This window comes from Typopeltis vanoorti, chromosome 5, assembly GCF_054136105.1.
Source record: "Typopeltis vanoorti isolate ZY-2024b chromosome 5, IOZ_Tvanoo_1.0, whole genome shotgun sequence".
NCBI classification, from domain to species: domain Eukaryota; kingdom Metazoa; phylum Arthropoda; class Arachnida; order Uropygi; family Thelyphonidae; genus Typopeltis; species Typopeltis vanoorti.
Window position 1 is genome coordinate 35,133,334 of NC_143553.1, and position 24,208 is coordinate 35,157,541.

A 24,208-nucleotide genomic window follows, 5' to 3' on the forward strand; every position below is an offset into this window, starting at 1 on the left:
CCAGTAGAGGAAGTAATTCCTGGAAGAGAAAAGATCAACAAGAAATGGATTACTCAGGAAACCCTAAAATTGGTACAAGAGAAAAGAGAACTGAAACTAAAAATATATGTCAGAGGCAGCAGATGAGTTATACCATCAAAAATTCAATGAAGTACGGAAAGCAAGATTTGATAAAGCCAAATGGTTGGAGGACCAGTGCAATGACATTGAACAGTACTATGGAGAACACAAAACTAGTGAGGTCTACAAACTTAAGAAATGTCAATAGGAAGTGGCAAACAAGATCAGTAGCAGTCAAAGATGAAGATGGTAAAGTATTGATGGACAATATATTGCAGCGAACTATATAAAAATCAACTAAATAATACTGCAACAGAAGTAATCAAAGAACTAAAAGCAATCTCTCCACCAGCAGAGACTTTGAAAATGACATCTTGGAAGAGGAGGTGAATAAGATAAGGCTATAAAACATCTCAAGAACAACAAGAGTCCTGGAGATGACAACATAATAGGCGAGATACTAAAATATGAGGGAGAATCAGTTGTAAAAGAAATGCATAAGCTATGTAATGAAATATGGAATCAGGGTATGCCCCAAAGAGTGGAAAAAATAGGTCTTGGTAAGAAAGGCAGTGCTTTAGAATGCATCAATTACAGAACTATTGCATTAATGAGTCATCATGGCAAAGTGTTGATGAAAATACTAACAGAACACCTGAAAGGTCATATGGAGGTACATCTTCCTGATGAGCAAGCCGGATTTCGAAAAGATCGAAGTACAGTGCAACAAATACTCGCACTAAGACTGATAGCAGAGAAAGTTCGAAGAAAGAAAAATATATACTGCTGTTTCGTGGACTTCCAAAAATGCATTTGATAATATTGACCAAAATATAACATGGGCTGTCATGGAATCCTATGGTGTGGACAATAAATTGATCCGCCTGCTGGAAAATATAAACAGCCAAGCACAAGCAAAAATCAGGATAGCAGGTGCGACTGGAGATTGGTTTGCCGCTAGCCCAGGCACAAGACAAGGGGACCCAATATCACCAATCATCTTCATCAGACATCTGGGAAGAACACTAGATAAGATTAAAGAAGGTGGAGGCATTTCAATAAATGGCATGAGAATAAACTACCTCTGCTTTGCAGATGGCATCGTCCTGATTGGAGAAGACGCAGCAAGGCTGGAACAGACATTGCAAACACTATACATAGAAGGAAAAAGATATGGACTAAATGTCAACTTTGAAAAACTAAAACAATGATATTTGGACAACAGGAGTTACTGAACAGAGTTACCATAGATTTCAAGTGGAAAATGTGGAACACTTCACATATCTTGGATGCCACATGACGCATGACTTGGATCCCAAAAAAAGAGAGAGAAATTAGAATAGCCAGAGCAACAACTATTTTAAAAGCCATGGACAAAATATGGAAGAGCCGAACTATAAAGATACAAACTAAACTGCGCATTGTAGAAACCTGTATCTTCAGCAGCATGCTTTATGGATGTGAGGCCTGGATACTCCTGAAAGGAGGATATTAGCATTTGAGAGGAAGTGCTATAGAAAGATCTTGAGAATAAGCTGGATCCAGAAAGTGAACAATGAGGAAATCTAGAGACGAATACAACCAAAAGAAAACCTGATCCAGAAAATAATCAAAAGGAAACTACGTCTCTTTGGCCATATATGTAGAATGAACGATGAAAGGAAAATAAAAATGCTGCTGTTTGGGATGATTCAAGGAAAGAACAAAAAAAGGAAGACCAAACAGAGAATGGGGATAACATTGTCAAATAGTGCGGAAACTCTATACACAATAGAGTTTCCGCATCATCTTGCACAAAACAGTATGCAATGGAAGAATCATATCAAGATGGCATCAGACACCTACGACATTGACCCATGGTTGTTGATGATGGTGAAAATATGAAAGCAGTCTGGGTAGTGCACCCTTCCAATGGCATTAGTTTCTATATATACAAGTAGCCTAGTCGTGAAAATACTTCCCGCGCAAACTTTTACACGTGGTTAGAGGATTAAACAAGAATATAATTTCTTGGCAAGTTTAGTTTATAATTAAGTGTGGTGGGAAAACTTTCTACAAATATTAGTACATACTTGTTTATCATTGAAATTCTGTAGCTTATTTATTTTTTATTTTTTGTAATTACTTGTATCCATCATATTACAAGTGAAGAAAAGAAAAGTTGACTCAGGACTTTGAAACCTAATTTAAGCACTAACAAAAGTGCGAACACACGGGTCCTTTGGGCAGAGCTTGTTTTAAGTAGGCAAACCAAAGCACTCCACTGCCGAAGGTTATATTCTCATGAGCTCTCTCGTAAATTTTCTATATCTACTCTATACTATAAAATGATAAGCTGAAATTGGCAACGGATGTAGGCTGTAACGTTTTTTCCAAGTTATTTGAAACGTTTTGAAACTCAGGGCTACCCTGAGTGTCGAGTCTTCAAAATTCGTGCCATCGGAATTCAAGGAGAACCGGCCTACCAGTCCGGAACACGGGGGGGGGGACGTAGGCGTCAGGGGGGGGATCCCCCTAGTTTCGCTATAAAATATGGATGGATGCATAAGATCTGTTTGAATAGTCGATTCAAAATATCGCCTTTTTAATTAATAGTGGAGGGTTTATTATTTTGTCATTGAATTAAATAGCAAAGCATTGTATCTGCTATGCAAAATTATACTATAGCGCAACACACATAATATTCGGTATTTTGTTAAAAGTATGTATGTATGTATATATATATATATATATATATATATATATATATATTCCGCCCCCCCCCCCCTAAGTCATGTTATTCTTGGCACGCGAAGCGTTACTGTCGTCTATGAAGAATATTGAACAAGGAAATCCCCAAGATTAGGCGAAACGTTAAAATTGAAACTTTCTCTCTACAGATCGCACACCAACTGCACTGTTCTCATTCCAAAACCAAATAGAGATCATACCTTAATAATAATAGGCCTATCTCCATCTAATACTGACTACAAGGTCTATTAATAAGACTCAAGATAGGAATGAGATACATCAAAGCATACTGAGTTTCGGATCTAACAGAAACCTTTAAATCTGTTCCTGCTACGCAATCTTCTGGTGAGCACAAAACAACGTCCAATGCCCATACTCTCGGTGGATTTGATAATATACATCATCCCTTTCTATATCACATCGTTCAGACTGGGATTGGTGAAAGGTTACACCATCATCAAGGACTTACGATAATACAACTTTCCCAGTCAACATTCAAAAAGGAATAAAACAATTTTTTTTTCTTCTAAATTTCAACATTCTTACAAGAAATCGATAATTCATCTACCATATAAGGGATAATTACTTTAACCATTTAAGAAAGTAAACTTTAACATATGATGTAGTGTGCACGTTGAAATACAACGAATGTTTTTTTTTTCCTTTTCATCCACTACATGTTCAGCAGCTTTTACAAAAGCACCAAACCCTAGAATTTTTTCTTCCAAAGCAGTACTACTAATCTTACTTGGAGAATTGCATATGGTCACTTAAAATCCATCAGATGGAAACACTAGCATCGGGAATTCAATTTACGATAAAGAAAAGAAAATATCTATTATCAATAAAGTGCTATTTGGATGGCAAAAAAATAATTTGTCATCGGCAATGTGACATACACATGCTTTCAATATTGTATTATGGGAATTCTGTTCTTCTGTCCATTTTTGAAAATTACTAAAACTTCCAAAATCTCTAGCAAGGTTGCTGTAGACCAACTAAATTAAGTAATATTCATCAAGGAGACATAAAATAAAATTCCGAAAAGTTATACGCATAATCCCATTCTTTCATTTCATCATGATCTTATGGACAATCACAGGGATGGATGGAGAACCATCCCTGGCAGTGATGGCCAAATCAAGGAGGTTAGCGACAGGAAGTCTAATAACCCCTGGAAGTCCCTCTTTGAATTTCGGTATTACTTTTCAATCGCATCCATTCCCTTAATATTATGGACTCTCTTGACATCGTACTATATTTACGAGCTTTCACTCACAAAATTTGTGATGCAATCTGGCACTAGCATCCTCACTCCTAAAAGGTGTTTTCATCCGTTTACTTTTTTTTTTCTTGGCATAGGGTTCAAAATTTCAACATCAATTTTCATTTCAGTAAAAAAAAAAAAAAAATAATAAAAATAAAATAAAAATATATATTGTGCATTGCAGACAGACAGTTGTTGAGTACTTTAACGAGAAATATTAGCGAATGACCATGCAGAACGTCTCAAATTTTGCTCATTTATAAGGCATATCAAGTAATATTCCCAAGCAAAACTTTTTTGCCAGTACCAATTTGTATATGAAACCAAATAAGACAAATTATTTCATGTTAGTCGAACAGCTTATATCAGTAAAGAACCATTCGTTTCATAAGCTTCCCCAAAGTTTTTGACAAGATATCGTGGAAAATTTTATATATTAGAGTTGGAATCGAGGAAAAATTAAAACTATCTGGGAAAAAAAAAAAAGAAAGAAAAGAAAGCGATCGTTGAGTTCAAGGTTAAGGCTGATAAGCTTATCTCCTAAAGTAAATAACGACTTACCAGTAGTAACAGATAGTCTTAACAGTACAAGCATATGGAATGATAAATACCATTAAGACAAAGTATAGTATATGCGGTTACTTATAATCATCGGGATCTTAGATCTTAATTACAGACAATAAAATTGGAAATTTTGCAAGTTCAGGTAATTGGAAGGCCTCCCTCTCGTAAAAATGATAAGCACGTGGAAGAAATAAAAATCAAGGATAGCCATGAGTAAAGCATTCGCGAGTAAGAAATTACGCACTACAAATATGAAAAATAAATATATAGAGAGAGAATCATCCTGAAAGTTTGGAGTAAAGTGTTACACGTTTTAAACTGGGCTACTGAAAGCACAGGAGAGAGAAATTGGAAGCCTTCAAGATATGGCTGAAGGAGATTCGGAAATGTGAACGGAATAGAGAAAAGAACGACCAGAAGTTCTATTTTCGGAAGTGCAGAGAGAAGAAAAGATAAATTCTCAATATTCAGATGGGCAACTAAATGGATGGAATGTAACCCAAGACATAACCGACTATTTATGACCATAATCGAAAGAAAAGCTAAAATAAAGAACACAATGAGGATACGAACATTTAAACATCAACTGAAAGATAATTAAGACGCTACTCTGATCAATACAGTACCTCCTTGGGTGGTTCCGTCATCACTAAACTGATGACAGAACCACCCAGGAGAGAATGGAGATAAAAATGGCTGCCCACTATCGACAGACTGACTAAAGGACACGAAAAGAAGAATCGTATGTTCCATTTTATTGCGTTATTAATTTCTTTTTGCGTTTTATATTAATTAGAATTATCATAAAGAAAAAATTATGGATATAATTTTCCAACTTTCGAGCTCTAAAACCGAAGATAAACAGTCGCTTGCCTCTGTGGCATGATACATGTAGATCAACTCACTCCCCGCATCGCATACTATTTATTTGAATACCTGCAGTTGGAGCTAAATTTTTGCATGGAGGATTATAAGTCTGCAACTGAGCAAAGTTTGAAATGTTTCCTTGTGATAACTTTGAATGTGCCTTTGAAAAATGTACGAGAAACAAATTGTTATGGCGCGGGCCATCAGCAGCTTACATAACTTTTTTTCTACAGTGTAATCCTCATGAAGAGTCAAAACGCTTCGAACTTACAAAAACAAGAAAGGCGTTTCCACTGACAGGCTACTCATGTTGTTACTGATTCGCTTGACTCGCTCACGTGTAATCAGATATTTTTTGACAATTAGAATGCTTGGATTTTATCAAAAAATAGTTCCGGAATAAGCTGTGACATTAATGTTTCAAATGTACACAAAAAAGAAAGAAAAGTAAAAATATGTATTAGGTGCCCTGTCTTCTATAAAAACTTCCTTGTAAACAGGCTAGTTGTCTTTCCTTCTGATAACTTTCAGCTCTTTACTCTCAGACTGGTGATGGGGTATCTCAATGCTTCGATATATGAAAAGGAAATTAACGATGATTCACCAATTGACAATCTTGTTGAACAAAAGAGAAATACGTTTTTTTTTGCTGTTGTTGTTTTGTTTGTTTTTGCCATTTTAGAATTTGCGACTAAAGGACTTATCACTAGTTTGTTAAATGCACGTCTCCATATTATTCTCAAATGGTGTGAGAAATGAGACATAACTCAGTTAAGTGAACTACCACCAGACCTAAATCTGTTATTATTTCACTAGAAATAGCTATTCACATATATAACATTTTCAAGCAAACACACTTCTCTTCTTGGAAAAGCGCCATTGTCTCTTCTGCGTTTTCTACCAGCTACAATGCAAAGATATTCAAAGCCATATTATATATATATTTCACTTCTCCTTTCTTACAACTTCAGGCGAATGAAAACAGAAAACGATAAATTGTTATTTATCGAAATATAAGTACAGGTAAACTTCGCTTAACGCGAATTCGATATGTACGATAATCAGTTAGCGCGATTCAGTGAAATTATACTATTTTCCGCTTTGAGCGAGTGATTAATCAGTTAATGGTGATTAATCACTAAATAGTGATTAATTGGAAATTTTTTGTCGCCAATCTGCAACGAGTGGAAAAGCTAGAAATCATTAAGAGACATGAAAGTGGCGCTAGTAATACAATGATTGTGCGAGACCTGGAATGCACCGAGTGTATATTAAACAGTTTGGACTATATTAAATAAGAGCAAAGAATACAAAGAACAAGGAAAGTTGCTACTGGTTCTTTAAGCATGCAGATTACCCGAAATAGAAGCCATTTAATGATCGAGATGGAACTTCTTCTATCGCTCTTGATTGAGGATTATAGCCAAAAAAAAGTACCTCTTAGTAGAGGGAATATTCAGGCTCTGAATATTTTTACTTCATTGAAAAATACCAAATTTCAAGAGAAATGCGAAAGCTTTACTGCGAGTTTAGGACGGTTTGACCATTTTAAAAATCGAGCTGGACTGCATAATGTAATAATGACTGGGGAATCTGCTAGCGCTGATAAAGATTCTGCGGCCAAGTTTCCTGAAGAATTGCAAAGGATAATTCAGGAGGGCGATTATGACAATTGACAAATAATCAACGTCAACGGAACTGGTCTCTTTTGGAAGCGTATGCCAACAAAAACTTTCCTAGCTAAACTGAAGCATCTCAACCAGGATATAAAGCAGGGGTGTTCAACCCGTCGATCGCGGAGCGATTTTTGGTCGATCTCTTGTGTATTCCAACTTAGTTACAAATTTAATTAAAACTGAAACATAATATTTTATTTATCATTATTTTGTATTATTTTTAATTCGCTTTAAGCGTATTGCTATTGTTTATTTATTTTTCGTTAAAATTGTCAAATCAGTAATTTTCTTATAAGTCCGGGTAAATGAATTAATTTGGATCAGTGGAAGTCAAACAGCGAGCCGAGTGAATACGATTATAAGCAAAGTGTAAAAACTCGATTGTAGCTTAAATATTCCAAAGCACATTACATCGATTTTTTACTTAGGTTAAGTCCCATGTGAATATTGTAAAAAATAAACTCTGTTTGTCTCGGTATAGTTTGTATTAGATGTTTTTGTAAATAACTCTTTTGAAGCTAACTGTATATACTGCTTTAATAAGAATATGTTAGTGTTAAAAACAAAGGCAATGTTTTTGTCGCCGAAGCTGTACATGGCGGCACTAGAAAGATTGTTATTGAAACTTGTATTTATGAGAAAGGCTTGCAGGCTCTAAGTGCAAACATCTCCAAAGTCAGTCAGAAAGAGTTAAAACAACTTTCCGATGGCCGGCAACTTACAATCAAAAGAAAGCGGAGAAGAACCAAATGCGTGCCGAACTTGAAACTTAAGATGAAAGACTCATACCGATTCTTTGGGGGTTGCCAAACTTCATGCGAGGTCTCGGACGAGGCCTAATAAAAAGGGACTTGAAGCAAGCAGAAGGGATCCCGGTTCCAGAATTGCTGTTATTGAGGAGGCCGCCCGGTCCAGAGTCGCAGTCAGAGAGACTGCCCGGATCCACGTTGCTTGAGAGAGGAGTTTCCCGCTTCCAGAAAGGAGCTTCTCGGTTCAAGACGTCGCTAGAGAGAGAGACTACTTCTAGGCTGCAGACAAGGTTTCAAATTGCCGAAAGGAAGAGTTCCAATTGCCGGAGAAAAGTTTCCAGGCCAGGTTAATGTCAGACATTCACCAGTGTGTTGCGTTTTCATTACAATTTGATGAATCAAACGACTTCACTGATATTGCTCAGTTAATGGTATTTATTCGCATGGTATTTCAAGATTATTCAAGTAAAGAAGAACTTTTGAAAATTATACCATTATTGGGAAGGACTAGGGGTAAAAGATATTTTTTCGGCATTTGATGAATTTGTGAAACAACACAAACTTCCGCTTTTTAAACTTGTGTCTATTACTACTGATGGTGCTCCTGCAATGATAGGTAACAAATCAGGCTCCATTTCATTATGTAAAAATGATGACAAATATCCAGATTTTTTAACGTACCACTGTATTATTCACCAACAAGTACTGTGTATTAAAAGATTAAATACAAAAGATGTTTTCGATATTACATTTAAAATTGTAAATTCTGTTCGAGGAAAAGCCCTGCAATGGCGGTTATTTAAATTACAGGCAGATGATGATAGGGAACGTCTGTTGTACAATAATGTTCGCTGGCTCAGCAGAAGTCAATTTTTAGAAAGATTTCTTGTATTAATTAACGATATAAAAATTTTTCTTGATGAAAAAGGAGATATTTATCCGCAATCGACTGATAAAAGATGGTTGTTACACTTATCATTTTTAGTAGATTTCTGTACGAAATTAAGCAATTTAAATTTAGAGTTACAAGGTAGAGATAAAAATTTAATTGACATGTTTAGTTCAATAAAAACTTTCCAACAATACTTACTTTTATTAAAGAAAAATATAAATGACCGCGAATTTAGACATCTCCCATATTTATGAAAATTTTTTGAACAAAATCAAGAAATGCTTCGCTATAATTTAAAAGAATTTATTCGTGAAATAGAATTAGTTGAGGAAGAAATAAATTCAAGATTTAAAGATTTTAATAAAACTGAAATGATTGTATCAATAATCCATTTCAAGAAAACTTGAACGTCACAGAAATTTCAAATAAAATTAGTGGGCTATTTGATATAAACCAAGCTGAAGTAGAACTTGAGATAATAAACAATGAAGTCATTTGGAAGTATGCACATGAAAAATTCCCAATATTAACTGATATTGCGCGAAAAATTCTGTCGTGTTTCGGATCGACATACTTGTCAGAATCCTCTTTTCCAAATATGACCGTCATAAAAAATCAATTAAGAAACCAATTTACAAATGATCATTTGGATGATTGTCTGCGATTGGCCACTTCCTCATATCAAGTTTAAAAAAAAAAAAAATCAGCTAACGTCTTTTTGTTCCCGTATAGGGAGTAGGTGAGGCTGTTTTTTAAGCCCTATCTAACTTTTGGAGACTGAGTGGGCAGTTCAATCTCCACTGGTACCCAATCAGAGATAGCTGGCCCAAGGCTATCACTAATTAAGCGGCACGCTGTGAAGAGAGACGGCTCAACAAGTGCCGCCATATCGTGGTCCCTAACACTCGTATTTATTATCTGAAATAATGTGGGTTCTACGGTCGATTTTCTTGAGTTTACGGGACGAAAAACTCACTTGCTCGTGCCAGAGATCGACTAACTCAGGAACCGGTCGAAAAAAAGGCTTAGAAAATTTCCTCTAGTCGCCGACTAGACTCGAAATCAAGTCTTCCTTTGTGCGGCCAAGCACCGTGGTGTGCAAACGCCACATCCACTGAGCTTGCGAGGTTGAAATAATGACAAATTTCATATTAACTTTTTTTTTTTTTTTAATCAACCAGCACTTCCCGTAACTTGTGAGTTTGTAATCAATCTGTTATTTTTTCTAACTTTGGTTTTCCAAAATAGAGAAATAAATATTTTATTCCAATATATATATATTTTTTGTTGGATTAAAATATTTGTTTTATTAAAATAATTAAAAGTGATAAATAAATTTTTAAATACACAAATAAAGTTTTTAGTTGTTTATTTGTGCGTAAACAGATATCAGGTTGGGGGAACGTGATCTATATAAGAGAGTAGATCGCCGAATAACTTTTTATAGAAAAGTAGCTCGCGTAGTAAAAAAGGTTGAACACCACTTATATAAAGTATCTAAAGATCGTCTTTTATTTTTACGCTTTTATTAGGAAGCGATGCATAGGCTTTAAACTCAAGTCTATGTTAGTTTATCGTGCGCAAAATCCCGAATCATTGAAGAAATCAGCACAATTTGAAAAGAACTTGGATTTAATGAACTGGATAATGAAGATGTGAGAAACTCGCTCGATTCCCATTCAGAACAGTTAGGCGAGAATGATCTCCTTCAACCAGAAGAACAGCGTGGGTATGAAGAAGATAAGGAGTGCGAACAAGAAGAGAATATTACGACTAAGAAGCTAAACTGCAAAAGAACTTGAGCTAGTTTTCAATCAACATTGAGCATGCTAAGGAAATTTTATCTGATGCTGATCCTGATATGGAACGAAGCTTCGAAGTCCGCCGAAATCTTGATAAAGCGATCGCCAGCTATTGCAAATTGCGTGCCAAGATGAAAAAGTCGAGCACGATTGAAACATCTTTACTTAATTTTTTTTTTTTTTGTAAAAAAAGTAGCTCAATCAAATGTTTAGACATTAAATAAAAATTTAAGCAATTGATTTTTATTAACTTTGATTATTTTATCCTCTAACAACTTATACTGTAATTTTCCCCAAAATTTACACTAACTGATGGAGAATTATAATTATTCATATTCTTTATTGTATTCGCTTAACGCGATTTCGCTTAACGCGTGTTGATTGATGGATTAATTAATCGCGTTAAGCGAGGTTTTCCTGTAAGTTTATCGAAAGTAATAGTAAGACCGAAAAGCAGATGCATAACCCCGTACCTCAAAACATCGACATTTTGAGAAGGATGCTGGGAGTAGTACAAGAAATCCAAAACATGAGGGAAAATACTGCTAAGAGGGTCATGTACTATTTATACTGTGAAGAAGAAACATTGCTTTTCGTATATTCAAATTTCTGCTCCTAACCTTGAACTCGAAAAAAGAAAATTAAAATTTCTGAGACTTTGGAAATGAATATTTCGCAAGGTTTATCTGCAGAAAATAAAGGAAAACTAACGAAAAAAATTCACTAGCAGATGTAATGTCCTTCCGATGTTTAGATGAATTTTACATTTTTTTTTTTTTTTTTTTAGTTCTCTTAAATTTCTTTCTTATACGCAGTGACGCTGGTTACTAACTGTGATGCTATATAGTTTTTCGCAAGAATCTTATATTTGTTCATCAGGCCTGGACTTCCTTTCTTTTTCAGTGTTTGCTGTCCTCGTCCTCATTCTTTTCCGAGAGCTTCCAAAGTTAATTTGTTTACCCGGAATCAGTCGAGAGTATGAGAATAAAAGCGTAGTATGACGTAAGCCACGATCTCAAGAGAGAACGAGAGAAATTTACAATACACACTTGAACGTAAACGGTTGCCGTTTACATACCAAAGTAAGCAAATGTACTTCGCTTATTTCGGATAATTGCTTGGATACAGCACTTTGCGATATTCACTGTCTCTTTGTGTAGGGCTTGTCGCTGCATCTCATCCGCTACACTTACTGGTACTGCACACAATGGCTTTCCTTTTCATATAAGTCTGAACATCGAAGTCGCATTTTGAATTCACAAATCAGTTTCTTACTTATTTAGATTTTTTCCCGGTTTACCAATATACAATCTTAATTAAATTTATATTTTTTAAATTTTCACTTTAGATCATCCTCACATCTTCAAACAATTAGCATTTTTCAAATACTTTTTTCGTTACTTAATGGTTACTATTTGATTACTAAGATAATCACGCATATTGTATTCCTAACCATAGATCAAGTTACTCATAGCAATGCGTCAAGAGGTTTTACTAAGTGCTAGCCATTTTTCTAGCTACTCCCTGGAAATCCAGATATTAAAGCAATTTTGCGTATCGCCGAAATTCAGTTGTCATTCTCAACAACATTTCTATATTAAGAAACTATTACTGTGAGAAGAAACTTAAACCGCACTACCAAACAATGAGCGAGAGTCCACTCTCCAGGATATAGCCAGCCTGGCTGGCCGGTGGTTAGCGTATCCGCTCTCTAGCCAAAAGGCTGCGGGTTCGAATCCCGCAGTGGGCATGGATGTTTGTGATTGTCTTTGGAAATACCAGTGGCGGTAGATGGCGTTGGTGTAGTTGCGGTCAGATGGTGGATTGAGTGGCGCAGACAGTTGTAGAGCAGGTGCCCTCCATCGATGTGTCTAATAATGATGATATTTCGATGGATTTGTGTCAGCGTTATTTCGCTACATTTTATAACCATTGTTCTTACATAGCGTGTCGGATTTTTAGTATTTCTGATTAGTTGTCTAGGCGAACAAGTTTAAATTTTTAAAATGATAGGTGATGAATGGATGTGTGCGTTTCTCACTGGTATGGACGTAGAATGTCACTAATTTTGTAAACAATATCTCCAAAAAATTTTCCGGACATGAAATATTTTTAATTAAACTCCACAGCTTTTAATATTGTACGTAAATTTTCAAGTTTTGCATGCCCTGTACTTAATTTATATCTTTCGTTTTAAAGAGACATGAAAAATGTGTGGCGTAGCGAAAGGACTCAAAAATGCAGTGCACCCCACCACCACCTGGAGTGGGAAAAACTTGAAAATCATCTGACCAAATACTGCACAGATATTAATATAATAATTTTGTTTCCATTACAATATCTCTCTTTCACAGTCTACGAAAGAAATCAAATCGAGAATACAAAAGAGCTATTATGTTTCTGAAATCCTAACTAGAAGTTACAAAATAATTCTAGTTAGGATTTAGGACACGAGATGATTGGTTGTGGTTCTTTGCAATTATAGACGAAGCAACTAAAAGCTATAAGATCAATGTAGAGTGTATGCATATCATCAATGTAGATTGCCTGTGTGTCCTGACTGGTTATCTTATTTTGGAGGAAAAACCCGAATACCGGGATAGTGGTTGCCTCTCATATCTAATCTACCGACCGCCAACCGATTAAAAATAAATAAACTAGTTTTGTTTTGTTTTTTTGAGCAGATTCCAGGGTCAGTTGATCTTTGGAGAAGATTTCCTCCCAGAAACTAGGGATTTTAACCACGCAACTAAGAAAAATTGATGTAATACTCTGATTTTGCACAATAATACTAATTAAGATTAAGACACGAGTTGGCAGCATGATGATTAAGGCAAAGAATGGCTCACAGTTCGTTTCTCCAAGCTAAGACCAAAGAACGCTACCTACTCCCTCTGAGGAATAAAGGTGTGCAGGATTTATAATTTAAAAAAAAAAATAGGAATTTCATTGTATATAAAGCCACTCACAGGCCTATTCAGTCTAGTAGCAATTTCCATTGCACGGAGTCTGCAGAAAATATGATTATAAGTTCAATTGGAGTTGTTTACTATATAATAAACAATTTATAGGCCATTTTTCAACCAATTCCAGAATTAGTTCTTGTTTCTCCTGAAAGAAATAGCTTTTTAATTCTCCAGATCAGCAAAATCAACCGTAGAATGTGCATTAACGAATCCGTACAAATAATTAGCTAGACTCTAAAACACTAACTTATCTGGCATCCACAGACAAAATTCAACCTCAGAGATTGTGGGAAATGTGGAAGTCTGCTTGCCTAACGATTTCTAAAAATAAACAAAAAAAATAAAATGAAGCCTAAAAGAGCGCAGTGATATGACACCTCCATAGAGTAAGAACTTATCATGGGAGGATACGTAATACACCATCCACAATATGCTATGGTCCTATTAAATATACTTCGATTTTAACTTGTGGATGTTCTATGGCCAGTGTCCCTGGATGCGGGATGAAAATTCCTTCTATTTCTGTATGAGATCGGCTAATTTGCTTCTATTAAATAAACAAATTCTTCTTATGACGGAAATCGAACTGGAGTCTTTTCCAATGCCAAGGTGCATCTTTCCGTGGTAGTAATTGTATGCAAGTACAATTATTGCTTCACTCATGCCATTGAAACTTACATATCGTAATAACGGAAAAACCGAGCGCTTTCCTAAAAATCCCTCCCCACTACCATCCCCAAATCCAGGGTTGTCGGCAGATTAGATCGCGCCCTGAGGCAAACAATTAAATATCTCCCCTGATGGATTATATGAGACACAAATATAAGAAAATCTTCAAATGCTATTTTGTTTGATTACAAGAAAAATTAATGCAAAACGATAATAATTACATAATAATATTAATTAAATGTCTGCTCTACGGGGATATCGCACAATAAAACTGTTTATAAGCTCTTCTAAATTTAAATTATAAGCTATGTCCGCCTCTATCGATATAGTTGCTAGACCAACCAATCTTTCTTGGGTTATTGCTTGTTGGCAAATTATTTTTATTCAGTTAAGCTTAGAAAAACTTCTTTCCGCACTTGCTACGCTAATAGGAAATTCCTGTTAGCGTAGCAATATGGCTGAACGAGCTCCGTTATTGAGCCGCGCAGTGAGGCAGGCTACCTCTATGCTACACCCTGTCGACAGTACTGACCGTCCCCGTAGAGCAAACATTTAATTAATATTATTAGGTAATCGTTTTGTATTAATATTTCTCTTTTAATAAAAACAAAATACCAATTGGAGATTTTCTTATATTTTTGTCTTATAACCCATCAGGTGCGATATTTAATTGTTTGCCTCAGGGCGCGATCTAATCTGGCGACTGCCCTGTCGACGGTATTGCCCTAATCTCATACGTATTGCTGCAAGAAGTGTCAAAGGACACAAAGAAATTGAAGACGTAATGACTTCCTACAAATGCAATCATACATTGTATCATAGTCATACATAGCGTTGATGAACTACGCGATAAGCGCAGTATACGTTCCAGTATCATACAACACATTTTATTCTTCAAGAGTGTACACGAATATGAAATACTCTTTCGGCCCCAAACTAACTTTCGGATAGCGGTATTCAGCTGTCTTCTATTAGTCGTCATTGATGGACGAGTTCGTGGCTACTGATAATTTTGAAGCTCTCTTGGCGAGAGCAGCAAGCAACTGCCGCCATCTCATAATCTATTGTCTGAAATGCAGTTCTGAACGAATTTTGAGTTTCAGAATTAAAATCCAATTTTCCAGAAGGGAAAAAAAAAAAAAAAAACTCACTGCACCAGAACATTTCCTGCACCAGAACAACAAACCTGGAACTGGCTGAAAACAAGTTTAAAAGAGCGAGTGGAATCGATAATAGTCTTGTGGTTAGCATTAGAGAACCAGAAATTTCCAGAAGGCAATTTCTGGCTACACATGCATCTTCATTCCAGTACTGTTTATTATACCAACAACACAGTATAAATAAAATAGGGTTATTAAAAAGTAAAGAATTGTTAATGACTGATCTATTATTGGTGTAAAATATACTCTTATATAATAAATAAATTCTCTAAGTGCCTAAAAAAAATAAACATATAAAAAACAACAAAAACCATACTACTGAAATATCCTTGTATGCAATATCAAAACACACCCCTGAAATCGAAAAGGTCACCATTATCGATTTACAAGAAAAGGAATCCAAATTACGTGGTTCTGAATCACTAGGAATAAGAACCACGCAATGTGCCATAAACACAGAAAGACCACATTTACTCCCCCCTCATGGCAATTAAAGAAAATAAGTTACTCCTCCGCACTCTCAAATCAGCCCAATTCCTGAATACTCTCGAACCAACCAAACTCCTAATACGCCTCATGAAAAACCATGCAGCTAGCTCCCAACTTAGCTTCTGCTTAAAACATCATCTGATGTTTTAACGAAACGGCCAGCACTAGTCATGTTTGTTGCTTGCTTACTATGTATATTATTATGTGACACCTCCAGGGAGTCCAAAGACTCATCGAGGGAGAAGTGCCAACAGCATCGAACGATTGGTTCCCTTCCAACTATATATTTATTATTATTTATGATGATGGACTAGTCCCCTTGTAACGACTAGGCTTAAATGTTCATTTTAATGTTTAATTGAAGGATATTAATTTACATACCTGTGTAATTCATCTTTTCTGTGTTAATTTTTTTTCTTCATCATTGGTTTTTACGTTTTTGTAAACCTGAATGTATTTTCTGCACTCACTTATCGCTTACCACTTTTAATTGCATACCATCTCGGCTCTGATTAAGTCTTTGGTGAAGTTTTTACCATCTTTCTTTCAAGACTTTTACACAGGTATGTAAATTAATATCCTTCAATTAAATATTAAAATTAACATTTAAGCCTAGGGGACTAGTTCATCATCATAAATAGCTTAGCTTTTTCTTTCTTTCTTTTAACATTTTGGAGCATCAAGATTTTTTCAGAAATTTACAGTATTTAAAAAAAAAAAAGTTTTTCAAAAGAAAGCCAAAATAAGTAAGATGCTGCTGAATAATTAAGATGTTATATTTAGACAATAGTAATTATAGAAAGCCAGAATTAGCTATTTATTAAACTTTATAACAATTCCCTGCCTTCTCGAATGGCGGCAAAAAAAAGATTATTATTATTACGCAACATTCCAGGGAGCCAAAAGATTCAATGAGGGAGGGCATCTACTCTCCAAATTTGTCTCCACCCCACTCCAACCGCCACTACCTTCATCATCTACACCAACGTCATCTACCGCCGACCACCACCACATGCACTTTCGCAGACAATCAAAAACACCCATGCCCACAGCGGGATTCGAACTCGTGGCCTTTTGGCTGGAGAGCGGATACGTGAACCACTCGACCAACCAGGCCACGCTTAAGAAATACATGGATTCGTGCCAAATATGGATTGTTGGGATCAGAACTCTACTTCAATACAATAATTGAAAAAGACAGATTCTTGTTATATTCCCATGTTAATTTTGCAGATCTGGAAAAGGAATGTGAAAAAAAAACTGTTTATAACACTGGGCCATGTAATTCTATCGTTATGAACAGATTACATAAAAATCTGCAGCCTAACTTTGAGTTGTAAGCCAGCAGCCAGTTTTGAAGTAGATGCAAGAAGATGAAAATCATGTGTTAGACAACTATAAATGCTATCATTGTCTGTATAGATCGAGTTATGAAGGAAATTAGCATGAAATCTGATATAGATATTAAGCATAGTCTTTACTTTAGGTAGACGGTGTTATGCTCCGAAGTAAATCCAGTGCATGCATTTACGTCTCTTTAACCGGATTCAACAACTGTTGAAAGAAATTTCGTTTGGAAAGCAACATTAAAAAGACAGACCATGAAACAGACATTAATGCCAAAACATCGGCTGCATTCTTAATTGACAATCTCTAGAAAGGGGGGAAAAATGAACTATTTGGGTACAGTTTTAAGCGATGCAACAATTATATTGCAAGTTAAATATAGAAACAGATGCCATAATAAATAAAGGTGGTATAGTGGGGAGCCGGTTGAATGAAACTGTATAGAATAAAAAAAAAAAAAAAGAAATTAGCCAAAACACCCAATTAGTGGTATACGTGCACAGTGTTCAAATTAAAATGTTAACTTGTTACTACTCTAGAGATAACGATATCTTCGAATTCTGGGTGATTTAATATAATGGCAAAAGGCACTTGTAGAGAAATAGTTACTTACCATGCACTGGGTCTCTTCCGGATGACACATTTTCAGATTTGTGTCGTCATAACTGTAACATGGCGATACAGATCCGGCTCCAGATCCACTGTACGTGCCACACTGGTAGCATTTTAAGCTGGAAATGGGAAGAGCTAACAGAAAACACAAACAGAAAAACCATGTAGTCTCCAACAGAAATCTAAATGATCTTAAAGAAATAATTCTGCTAAAACAAACTTATACATAAATATTTATTGGCGGAATTGGTTAATTTTAAACTTCCATACTGCTTCAATGAATTTAGTTGCTCCTTGAACTTCGAGTCATTTCCTCGAAGGTAAAGTTTTCGTATCCATTATTAGGATCAATCAGTACAAGAAGATCAGCAAATATTTCAAGTAAAAACAAGGTTTTTTTTTTTTTTTTTTTTTTTTGCTGTTTAACTAGGATATTTAGAGATCGAAAACATGCCAGCCATTCAGCCGAGCGGACAGTAGAGTTAAGGACAGTGTACAAGCCTTGAGTTAGAATCTCAATGCGACATGGACGTTATGAATGCTTTTAAGTGGTACATGATATCCTCAAGTATGAGAACACCACCCTGCTTATTAGAGACCTGAAGTTGTTTAGATATAAAAAAAAAAAGTTTGGTTTAGAGCAGGATTTCCGGATTATTTAACATTTACCCCTTCTCCCCCCCCCCACACTCACAGCACAGTTCTAAACATCGAACGCTTACCCAACTACCTCTCGTCGTAACGATTAACATCCATCAAAGAAGTACTACATCGTCTATATACATAGTAATAATATTAGCATCAATCAGATTGGGAAAATAAAAATCGCCCCCCCTCCCCCAGAAAAAGCAACTTTATATTATATAAGTGAGCGAAAGCAGGTGATTGTAATTTAAATACATCTTACATTGCGACATATTTATTAGTGGTACTGTTATTGGGTTTGTATTGCTGGAATTTCACAACAAAAACGACATGCACATCAATTAAGACAAATGTTAGCTAAGTAGCCATTTCTAATGGACTGTTAATTGCCTTTTTTTTTTTGCAATTTCGAAACAAAACCATCTGTCAGAATCTCGCAAATAGCTATGAAAATAGTATAATCACTGTATTTTTTTTTTATAAATGAATATGCATTTTATGCACCACAATAGGAATACTTCTATATAAAACATTTTTAAAATTCAGGGGAAATAATGAAAAATATTTCGACGATGTTACATTGAAGTTAGGTAGACAATATTCGCTTTCCAGAAGGCGCTGACACTGCGTTGGTGGGAAGAACAAAGTCTATCTCTATATCAGAAGAAATTGCTAACCTTGACGAGTCTCCAAAATTTGGTTTAAATCGTACAATGGATGACTAGACAGTTGAATCCCGTAGGAAATCTACGGAATTTTAATCTCTCTATCCTCATATTAAGAGGGTAGTTATTGAAAGTAATATCATCTGAAGCATACTGTTAAATTCATAACTTATTTTAACGATATCATAACACACTAATTATAAAAACGCTTTAATCTGAGTAGCTTACTTATATTTCGCTATTTCAAACCAGCATCCTCAGAGCACAACTACTTATTGCAGCCTACATGCGACAATGAGTAACCGACACAATTCAAATTGCAGCCGACAACAGATTTCAAATCTAATTTGGCGCCCTCTAAATGTGTATGAAAAGAAGTAACAGTTGTATTGGAGTTGATTTTAAAATGGCTGTGTCCCAAAATTTTGGCAGATTAATACAGCCATACTTGTTAATGTTGGGAGGCTTCGCAGCCATTGCTGACTCTAAAAATTGTCTTTCTGTCTTATTTTATATAGCACACTGGTTTTCTTCCACCTAATCCTGGAATAAGGGGCGTCCAAAGCGCGCTGTCAGTCCTGACTTGCCATAATAATGGTAGCGAATTTATTTATGTTCTCCGAAGCTGATATTAACAGATCAGCTTGTCTGTCAATGGCAAACCAAATTACAACAGGGATCTTCGTACCCTCCAGGATGTGCTAAAGGATGGAGTTTGTCCTTAAGAGACTGGATCAGAATTGTTAATTGCATGTATGGTTTAAATGTGGTGTGAAGATTATATTTTATTAGTACTTTGTATAGTTTTTTCAGATGTACCACGGATATATGGACAAGGAATTGTGGTGTTTTGCTCTTGTGTGTTTGGGGGAGGAGGGAATAAGACACATGTACTATTTGATCTGTTATGTAGGAGCTGTAGCCATTGATCAATAAATTGTGTGATGAAGACATTTGAGCTGTGTCACTGCATCACTAGAACAAAGAGCCCTGGATTATGAGTTATTGTTTTTAGGATTCTGTACTGGATGACGATGGGATTGTTTATATATCTTCCAGCGTGTATTAGCTTTCTATGAATAGAAAAAGATAGTAAACGATGTGAAAGGCGACTATCTTAAGCAAAAGCAGAACAGTTACTTGATTCTTTTCCTAACGCGAATTGAATTTTGGTATGTTTGCTATCAAGGTGAGTTAAGAAATTCAAAGTGCCTTCCAAAATGCCTTCATCTAAAAATTGGCTAAAGGAGGTATTTGGGGGGAGGGGGAACCCATCGCAGTATCATTAACTTGTAGATTTTTCTAGAACCACCGTAGCTCAGTTGTTATAGGCGAGCTCTTTAGTCGTAAAAACCCAGGTTCGAATTTCGTCTATAACGTGAAGGATGTTTATCAGGTCTTTTCAGTCTGGTGGTGAGTTAACAGGTCTCATACGGAGGTGAATCCCCTAGAGAGTCTTCCCTCATCTACAGGCATAAATCCTTGGCCTCAGGGAATGCTGTAGAGGGGTGGCGGGCCGGCTGTATTAATTCGCTATAACCCCTAATCAGGGGAGCCTATCCATCCTAAGGGATTGGCGTGTCGAAGAAACAGAGTTTTTTCCTTGCCAAGTAAAGTAACTTGCATTCACAGCAAAATTAAATAATTGAAATATACCAAGAAGAGTAGACTATTAAATCAAGATAATGTCTGTTCGTGGTATACTAAGCAGGTGCTACTAAAACCAAACTATTATGCCTGAAGTTTTAAGGATGTGGTGGGTTTTTTTTTTGTTTTTTTATTAGTGATTTTTAATGAACAGAATTTTTGATTAACAGTTTTGGAGTAATCTTGAAAAGGCCTTCATCCAGCAGCGAATTGCCAATTGCTGCTGCATGTGTGTAGAAGCGTAACATGAGGGGAACAAATGACTTAGATAACTGCTGAGCAAGTTTATACTATCTATAGTAAGTATTAGGAGACTTTGAATGTATAGATTTTAGGTGCCTCATAGTGCTATTTCCAGTACATGTACCGAGGCAAAGAAAAAGTCTGCTTTCGGTCGCAAATTTTCACCATAATTATTAATGTCATTTATAAAAACAAAATATTCAAATTAATATCCATTATTAACATGCAATGAACAGTTTCTAAAAGTGATAGGATTGCGACAAAATAAGTTCGAAAATTTTCCACATTTTTTGTTAGTTGCTTATAATTAGCCCCCCTAAAAGGCACAGTTCAGAAGGGTCCTTTTATTTATTTATTTTTAGAATTTCATTGGGCTTCTTCCCGAAGAAGAATCAAAAAAAAAACTGGAGTGATATAAATGGAAGCCACAATGTTCTGATATTGCCAGTAAAATTTTGTACGTTGCTGTTTATCAAATCATTTGGGCTCCTTTACTTTCTCTCTTATACATTGAACTTGTTGATGCTGTCATTCTCGCGCACATTGCTAATCGCAGCTCTGTAGATGACCTGTACAGTAAGCAAGTCTAAGTTGATCAGTGGCTTTATAGCGTTGATCAGAAAATTATCGCATTCACCAGCGTGACTAGTCATCTCGAAAACCCCAACCCCCAGCCACTTAAATGTTTCGATAAAACCACATTACGGCATTGCCTACATCTTATTATAAACAGTGTTTGTAAAACTGGATGTATGTGCCATAGATTTAAACAGGCACGTTCTTTCTTGATCGCGTTGGCAAACGTTACTGACCATCATTCAACATCGGACATTGACATTTTAGAATACAGAAAGTTGAACTGTGTGTATTACGGCCTAAGCAACTAAACCGACGAGGACACTCTTACGTCTTAATTGCATGTGCTCTCCTGACCAGTTTTCCTATTTTGCGGTATGCAAAAATAGAAGATTTCGGAAGGAGAAAATCCTGCCACCTCCGTTCTTCACAAGGAATTCGAACACAGCAACGAGCATTGTCGTTACTGACTGAGATTATTATTACGAGACCGCCTGAAAGTCAGGAACTCATCGAGAGACCACGTCACCCGTACTAGCTGTCATACCTTTTCATGAATTCATTCACACTACCTCTACTTACAACCCCCAAAGGCAATCCATTCCAATCACGCACTGCTCCATAGAGGAAAATCGAGATCTCGTCACTTTCTTGACTGCATCCATTCCCAACTTCCATGAATTCCTTCTCTTCTTCTCTCAGCTTTCTATAAAATGAAAAACTCCATCTATTCATAGGCTACATTGACCTATAAACTTCTGAAAGAGTCAACACACCCTCTTTTTCCTGTTTTCAGTATGTCTGCAGTCCATACATTCTCGGTCTGTATCATCTTTATCACTCTCCTTTGCATCTTCACTACGTAAATCAGTAGACCAGATCTGAGCAAAATAGTCTAGTGAGGCTATTAAGGCTTTGTGAAGAAGCACAACGACTTTCTTATCTTTAGGTCTACGTTCCTTTCAGCATTGCGATTATCCTCTGGTGGTATTTGCAGTCTCTGCTTTATGACCGTAGTACTTCAGTTATCTCAAAACTTAGATTCCTAGCCTGATTAGTTTTCTAGAATTGTCCCACCAAACTCAACCAAGAACTCTATTGGCATATCACAGACCAGGAGAGATCTCATTACATCGAAGTGGCATTACTTTACATTTACTAACATTCAACTGATTTCACATCCACAAGTCCAGCCTTTCACGTGTTAACCTGACTGTCTTTAAATCATCAGCAAACAGCTGTCTCTCGTGACATTCCTCCCCAACGCCATTAATATATATGTTACCGCTAAAGTGCAGAAATCAGTTAATGTGCACATTACCTAGCTAATCTGCAGATTAACTGATTTGCTCCGTTAAAGTGCGGAAAATTGTTTCATTTCTCAAATTACCTAGGTAATCTGCACATTACCTACTAGGCACTCGTTAAAGTGAAAATAAGATCTTTGCTGGAACAACAGCAACGTTTCTGTACGCTTAAATTAACATAATGTTATTTATTTATTTTTCGAAATCTAAAGAATCAAGTTAATACAATCAAACAATCAACAAATTAGTTGATAGCATCAATCAATTAAAAAAACTATAATACAAAGAATCAAACGGTTTAAAATATTATTACAATTAAGGAAATGAATTTGCAAACCATATGACACTGGCGAAACCAAACTAAAAGTGGAGGGAGAGGGGGGAAGGAGTAGGGAAAGGAAATGAGAGAAACAAACTTTTGAACTTTAACGATACGGAAGCCGTTGATGTGCACATTACCTAGATAAAATGCGGAAAACTCTTGATTCCGCATGTTAACGGAGCAAATCAGCTAATCTGCAGATTAGCTAGGTAATGTGCACATTAACGGCTTTCGAGCTTTAGCGGTAACATATAGACTACTGAATAACAATACATCAAAACTGATTCCTGAGATACGTTAATGGTCACCTTAATTCTTACAGACTCACATCCCCACACCCCACCCATCACCTTCTGATCTTCTTGTCACTCAGTTATCCTTTTATCCAAAATAATAGTTTATAATCCCATCCCATCCCATATCCTCCAACTTAAGCAACGGTTTGCTATGTTGATACCCAGCTAAATGCCTCAGAAACGTGTTTCCATTATCCTCGTCTATTTCAGCCGTAATATTATAAAAATTAGACAGTCACTAAAACATTACCTTTTCTTCGTAAATTCATGCTGTTCATTGCAAAGTATGGATTATCTATCAACCCATTTCTATATGCGGCGAGCCATAACCAATATTTCTAGTATCTTCACTACTACTACTGCTCCAGTTGCTCAATGTTGAAGAAACACATGGTGTTTCTTAGATATCGTTTCCTTGAGAATAAACATGATAGGATCGGCGCAAGATCACATCAGTTCTACACGGATCCTACTTATTGTTCGAACTCTAGGAATGCATTCTAATATTGCACTGTAAGCTTTTTTTTTTTTTTTTTTTAAAAATCCTTCCCATCCAGCAACTGATGAAACTGGACCGAGCCTGATATTCTCCGCTGGCTAATTTCCTGCCTTAGTAATTCAGCACAATATTTTCTGAATGGAACATCCACATACTCA

The 24,208-nt window shown here is 36.0% G+C and overlaps 1 protein-coding gene across 1 annotated transcript in view; it reads right to left on the minus strand.

Annotated features, from left to right (window-relative positions):
- The window catches only part of LOC150106311 (uncharacterized), a 114,190-nt gene that overhangs the window by 40,748 nt on the left and 49,234 nt on the right, over positions 1–24,208 (minus strand). Inside the window, exon 2 of the mRNA XM_090392974.1 lies at positions 17,852–18,041. Within this exon, the coding sequence (XP_090249100.1) occupies positions 17,852–18,041 (190 nt within the window). The remainder of the gene's footprint in view (positions 1–17,851; positions 18,042–24,208) is intronic.